Source organism: Cottoperca gobio, chromosome 9 (genome assembly GCF_900634415.1).
Source record: "Cottoperca gobio chromosome 9, fCotGob3.1, whole genome shotgun sequence".
In the NCBI taxonomy this organism is placed as follows: domain Eukaryota; kingdom Metazoa; phylum Chordata; class Actinopteri; order Perciformes; family Bovichtidae; genus Cottoperca; species Cottoperca gobio.
Genome location: NC_041363.1, coordinates 4,194,132 through 4,200,962, shown reverse-complemented (window position 1 = coordinate 4,200,962; position 6,831 = coordinate 4,194,132). Strand labels below are relative to the sequence as shown.

At 42.6% G+C, this 6,831-nt stretch overlaps 2 protein-coding genes across 2 annotated transcripts in view; one reads left to right on the top strand and one right to left on the bottom strand.

Moving 5' to 3' along the window:
* dock5 (dedicator of cytokinesis 5) overlaps positions 1-2,697 on the top strand; it is a 33,522-nt gene extending 30,825 nt beyond the window's left edge. The window contains exons 48-51 of the mRNA XM_029438940.1: positions 1-61; positions 250-409; positions 634-752; positions 881-2,697. The exon at positions 1-61 is cut by the window's left edge and continues 84 nt beyond it. Coding sequence (XP_029294800.1) covers positions 1-61; positions 250-409; positions 634-752; positions 881-982 — 442 coding nt within the window. The 3' untranslated portion in view covers positions 983-2,697. The remainder of the gene's footprint in view (positions 62-249; positions 410-633; positions 753-880) is intronic.
* A 2,719-nt stretch (positions 2,698-5,416) lies between these two features.
* tas2r202 (taste receptor, type 2, member 202) lies at positions 5,417-6,394 on the bottom strand. The gene has a single exon (XM_029439983.1). It carries the CDS (start codon positions 6,392-6,394, stop codon positions 5,417-5,419), a length of 978 nt encoding a protein of 325 aa, XP_029295843.1.
* Between the last annotated feature and the right edge of the window lie 437 nt (positions 6,395-6,831).

Here is a 6,831-nt window from a genome sequence, read left to right as displayed (position 1 = left end):
GAAGGAATGGAGCGTGAGCAAATCCCAGGTCCTTCTGGAGAGGCAATCAGATGCAGATGAGGTAAGGCCTTATGTTCAGGTGCTATTTATATATATATATATATATAAGTTCTGCTATTTCTGTGACCACACACCTCCACTCAGGTGATTCTATAAGCTGTTTATAAAACCATCATAATACTGAGTTTCTGTAACTCAGTTGTGAGCGTTATGCTCGACTGTTTTGCTTATATCTTTTGTTTATTCCAGACTCCTCCAGAGAAGCAGCCGAGACCCAAGAGTTTACAATTAGGAGACCGACGGCTCACCCTCTCCCTGTTCCACGGTGTTTCATCCCAGCTCAGCATGTCTAACCCTCTCAGCCCGCTACCTTCCTCTCCACAGACGCCTCGCACACCACGCAGCTCCAGTATGTAGCCAAAACCTCCCGCTCTGACGTACACCACATTGCATGTCATCATTTTTTATTTCTCTAAGAAATATGCCTTGCACACAGAAAAGGAAGAATACCAGGTCTACTAACTTTGTGTAAGCACATTCAGGTCTATAGCCCTAATCAGGTCACACACACACACACACACACGCACACACGCAGATGCATACAGTCTGAAATGCTTTTCTTTCCTGTGGTAGGTTATTCATCGCTTCTCAGTGACAATGATGTCAATACCATTGACACCCCAGGGACCCCCCCACCCATGCCTCCGAAGAAACACCCGCATGAGATTGACAACTCCGGGTTCCCTTCAGAGGTAAAGCCGCTTGGAGAAAACAGCACCCCCTCACTAATGCATACTTAATGATGTGTAAACGTTAAGATATTCTGTTTTTATTTTGACTTGAAGCCCTAAGATGAACTCTTTTATCTCTTTCCCCACAGTTCACTCCTCCACTACCAATGAAAATTGAGAGCAAGCCTCCTCCTCCGCCCCCGAAAACACGGAAGTCGATGTTCCCCACATATGAGCACCCCCCCCACTAAGGCTTCACCTACACACAGGCTTTAAAAATGTCACTACTTCTCTGCCTGAGCTGTGATAAGAGTGCCGTTTCATTTGTGGCGAGGTGGAAATGCCACCGATGCAGGACCATCTACGTGGGGTGTTTGCAAGATTTGAAAAAAAAAGAAAAAGATTTCTGATGCAAGTCACTAATATAATTCCAAGCAGTTCTTTGTTCTCAAGTTTTAGCTCATGTTTTTCAATGTATGTGGGGTTACTTCGTAAGAGGGTACTGCTGCGCAGAAATGAATATATGGTTCTGGGTACATGTGTTCACTACAGCCTTGGATTCAGTGCTTTTTTTTATATAGCTAATGAAAAAGTGATTACATGCTTTTCTTGAAGAAAAGTCAGTATGTTGTACAGACTTAAATCACTCGCAGGGAAAAGGAACGACCAATGCTGCAATGTAATATTTAGCTTTTATGTGCTGGAGTGACACTGGATGAATTCCTTCCCCCTACAGTAGCTGTTTACCGGGAGTCCATGTTTGAACAGGAACAAGCTGCATGAGATACACGTCGATCTTGATCACGAGCAGGGAATAATAATGCACAGAACTGTTAGTTTGTAGTTATTTTGTGTCTGATGATGGTGTTCAGTAATATTATGATGATCAAACCCAAACTTTTAGAGACACTGGATGGCATTAATGAATGTGTTGCAGAGTATGCATTTGTTTGATGTTTACGATAAATAATGTCACTGACGACGACGACGATGATGTCAGTGGAAGTACGTGTTGCCTAGAAGGGATAGTTTGACATTTTGGGAAATGCTTTCTCTTGCCGGGAGTTAAATGAGAAAATCAACTCTCACGTCTGGATGTAGCTGGAGCCAGCTTCTGATTAGCTTAGCTTAGCATAAGGACTGGAAACGGCAGGGAACAGTTAGCCTAGCTCGGTGTAAAGGGAACAAAATCTGCCCGCCACCACTTAAGCTCACTAATGAACATATTATATCATATGTGTTTAATGTATGCAAAACCTTAGGCGTGAAAATTCGCACAGAGCAAGGCTAGCTGCTTCCCCTTGTTTCCAGTCTTTATGCTAAGCTAAGCTAACCAGGAGCTGGCTCCAGCTACTTATTTACTGTACAAATGAGAGTGGTATCGACCTTCTCGTCTAACTCTCGCCAAGATAGTAAATAAACTCTTCACAAAGTTTCAAACTGGTCCTTTTTAAGAACCCTAAACGCTGTATGGTACAAGTATAAGTGGCTTTGAAGTTCACTTTAGTTTTATATTTCAGGTCTTGGCAGATTTTTTATAATCGATTCATTATTGAAATTTAAATTATTGCTATTCATTGAATTTTAATGAGCTCATTGTTTTGCATTTGCACACCCAGTGTGTTCCGAGCGTATTTGTTTTGCAGCATAAATTGAGTCTAATTTCAACGCTTTACTGTGTGCCGTTTAAATCTTTGAAGAAGCAATACAATTCATGTTCCTTCAGAGCGATGCATCTATTCATGTTTTGAACAAATGATCAATTTTAATCTATAATTAAGTTGTCAGTTTTTTTTTTCTATCTTTAGATCTTAAATCATTTTTACAAGGGATTCACTTTTTTTGTACGGTACACATTTCCTAACAAGCATCAAATATATTTTATACAAACAATGCCTCAAGAGATATATAATGATCTTTTTTATGAACAAGCTGTTGTTGACTGAACAAAAATAAAGATTTATTGAAAGAACTGCAAACTCCTGTTTATTTGTTGACATTGATTGTCTTAGAACGGCATCTTCTCCATCTCTTAACCACAATCCTGTCAACGCAGTGAATACAGATTATTCTCTGTGCCCTCGCTGGAGACTCAGAGCTCACACAGACAGTCATTTGGACGCTGCTGATAGTGTGAAAAATGACCCATTCGAGCTCAAAACATCTAACAAACTGGCATGGAAGTGGTGATTTATGTTTCACCAATACAATTACAGTCGGTGCAGGAAAACAAGGCCTCTTTATCTGAAAAGGGTTCATTTGGGGAGGCCGTCTGCAGGGAGGAGTTCATGTGATGGGTGCTGGTCGTGCTAATGGCCTGTTCCTTCCTGTCAGATGGTGAAATATGAGATATCACTCTCCCTGAGAGTCTCAGGAGCGATAACCATTTGAAGAGAAGCTCACCCATGCAAGGAGAGCGGCGTTGCAGCTGCCAGGTTTGTGCTGGATGCACAGGAACATCTCCATGGAAACAATTGGCATACTTTGGACGTATTTACAGCTTCATGCTGTAAAGAAATCGGAGGGAATCAATCAGAACAGTTCTGTTCCTCTCATGTGCATCACAGACGTCCATCCAGCCACCTCTCAGCTGACTACACCACTGACACATCTGTGTGTAACTTTGAGTTGTTGAGACTGAGGTCACTCACACACACACACACACACACACACACACACACACACACACACACACACACACACACACACACACACACACACACACACACACACACACACACACAGTTTCCATTACCTTGAGACGAAACACTAAATGGAAAGCAGTTGGAAAGCTTTTCCCAGCAGAGGAGAAAAGACATCTTTATTGTCCCCGCATATGGAAATCTGTCTTCGGCTTTCACAGACACGCATGCACTTAACTTCCTCTGCCATGGGCGAGAATTACATGAGATAAGAAACAATAAATAAGTACAAAGTGGGCCAAATGGTTGGGGTGAAAATGCTAAAATATTAACATTTAATACACATCTTAAATAGACATAATAAAAAAGAGCAGCAGAGTGTGTACCTAATATCCAATTAATGACTTTATTAGATCTTATGTACACAGATGGTTGCAAACTTTGTACAGAGGGGGGAATATAACTACCTTTATTTACAATTTAGAGGTACTTGTACTTTTCTTGAGTATTTCAATCTTTCAGAATTGTCCACTACATGTGTCAGCTACAGCTATAGTGACTTTTCAGATTTAGATTTGACATTAAAACATATGATAGACACAATTTAAATTATGACTTTATTGAGAGGCAAGCTTGGTCTAAGCTCTTCCAAATGAATTCCTAAATTGGCACACATTTGCAAAGTTACAACAATATTGAAAGTGAAAGAGGAGGTGGTTACCTGGATTGGATAAGAGCAATCACCTCTTCAGAGTATTCTGGCAGCTAAAGTGAGCAGTGCGAGGAACAACCACAGCGCTACATCGGTTGGAACACTCTTATACATAAAGCAAGTTTTTCTGCAAAATAGGTTTTTTTACTTTTGACACTTTAAGTACATTTTGCTTTTTTTTCCTAAGATTTTGAATGAAGGACTTATAATAGACTACTTTTACATTGTTGTATTGCCACTTTCAATTCCAAGGATCTAAGTGCTTCATTTCCCGAGGAAGTGCAAAGATAGAGAATAAATGATATTACATTGTACAGTATTGCATCTGTATTGGCCAGTATTGTGTCATATTAAGCTGTTTTTGCCCCTGTCTTGCCAAACCCAACTCCCTCCAACAGAGAGAGAAAGACAGGGGATGGGATGGAAGCCGAGTCCTTGGTACGTCTTAACTCCCCCGTGCATCAAAGGAAGATTTGCCCTTTCTTACTTTGTCCATTTAGCTGCAGGAGGGATCCAGATCCTCTGTGTGGCGTGGGATTAGCTGCACTATTGTATCTCTGCTTTGAACCTCATTTGGCGAGGCCATGGGGTGTGAACTAATGGACCGTTGCAAAGAGGTCTGCTGCACTTTTCTTTTTTTTTAAACCCCCTACTTACACAGGGTAGGTTTGCTTGGCATGGTTGCTCTTTGCAGGACCTCCCAGCTTCACACACACACACACACACACACACACACACAGTGGCAGTTACACACAGTCACACCTGGGAGCTGTGGAGTACAGGCGTGCACACTTCTGTTGAGGACCACTGAACAGATACACAAAAGAAGGTGGCATTTACCCACAAAGTTTGGGTTTTTCTCTCTGTTGTCCCCGTTTACAGTTTAAACTATCTGCAACCTGACTGACGAGAAACAAGAAAAGAAAAGAAGAGAATTCAGGCCGGGCGTACTTTCTTGTTTTATTAATATGCTCTGTACTCTTACTGAAGTCACATGTATTTTTTAACATTTTTAGATGGGCACGGAGTTACATCATGCTTGGGGATCTATTTTACTGGCCTGACTATTATTTGTTCGACTGAATTATTAACATTCAAAGGTGCAATGCGATGAGCGTGTGAGTTTGATGGAGAGCTGGCTGCTGTGGTCTGTGCAGCTCTCTGCTCTAACGGGCTTACAACTAAAATACCTTCAATTGTTATGAATGGTGATGAAGCAGGACAGCGGTCATTACTGTAATTGCTAGCACAAAAGATAAAAGAATAAGTTACTTCAAAGTTTTAATAAGTTCAGACAATGACCAATTGATTTCAAAGAGAAGCCGATTGTGTCAGGTTTGAACTTTTGCAGGAGTGGTTGCTTTAGATTTTTGTTCAGGCACCTTCAGACGAGACAAACACGGATATTCGTCCAGGAAGACGTTAAACTCGTGCAGCAGAGCTTTCCAGAACGTCTTCTTCCCGTAGATCAGCACCACGGCGGTGACCGTCGTGTAGATGGACGTGAAGAAGAACGTGAGCGTCAGGATGTTCTCGTGGTTCACCGATATCTGGTAGTTGACGTACAGGTCGATCACAAGGAAGAGGATGAAGACGGCCACCAGAGATAAAGCCATCCGGATCACCCTCATCTGAGAGCCCAGCTTTGGCCCGTGGGCTCCGTTGCTGCTGACTTTCATCTGGCGGAGATGGGTGGCCAGGTGGACAGAGATGGAGAAGCAGCATTTCACCATCAGCACCCCGGGCAGCACATCAGCGAGAAGCAGATAAATGGTTTCGTAGAACTTGCCAAGTTGGGTACTTGGCGTTAAAACCCCGCAGTCTTTGTTAGCTGCCGTGATGTTTTCAGAGTGAAACACCACGAGCATCGGCATGCAGGTGCCCAGGCCGCACAGAGGGACGAGGCAAACGACTAAGGTCACGTGCTTGAGGATGGCGTCTTGGATCTGTGTGTAGCAGCGATTGGGCGTGTTCACCAGCTTGGTGCTGTAGTAAAAAGTGAGAAAGCTGGTGTCCCACATGATGGTGAACTTGAGGCTGTAGATCAACAGCAGCATGATGGTGTAGGGCATCTCGCTGATGCGGCACTTACTGTCCACCTCATCCATGGTCATCCAGAAGTAGCAGACCAGCTGGTGAGCCACGTCGGCCACCGACAGAGCCAGGATGATGGTTTCACTGGGACTCCTCTTCTTCTTCTGCTTGTAGTTCCACAGACTCATCAGGAAGATGTAGACATTAAAGAAGACGGTGGTGATGGCCAACAGACCTGTCAGTACCCAGATGCTCAATTTAATCGCCCTGTACATGACGACGATGTTCCCCCGGAACACAACTGCACTGGAAAGCTTATTATACGTTCCTCCTCTTTGTGACTCCCAGCAGTCTTGAAGTTCTGAAGTGTTTTGTTTTTGCTTTGTTCACAGAGATATCAAGAAGTCAAGTATACTCCAAACCAGAGGATTCTTCATTTCTGCTTCGACAAAATGAATTCAGTCTCGGTTTGTCGGTGCGGCCTGGGGAAAAAAGATTGACTCAATTAAGCTTCTGAAATACATAAAACAGATCCAAATAGACTCAATTGTGTAACATCTTCTAATATGGTTAAGAATATATATATATGAAGTCTAATATGCAAAAGAAAAGTCAAGTCTTGCTGAGGTAAGTAGGTTAGAGCACAAGGGAAAGGAACATACCTTCTTAACTCAAATAAAGCTCTCAGGGCTCACATGAGGCTTGTCATCAC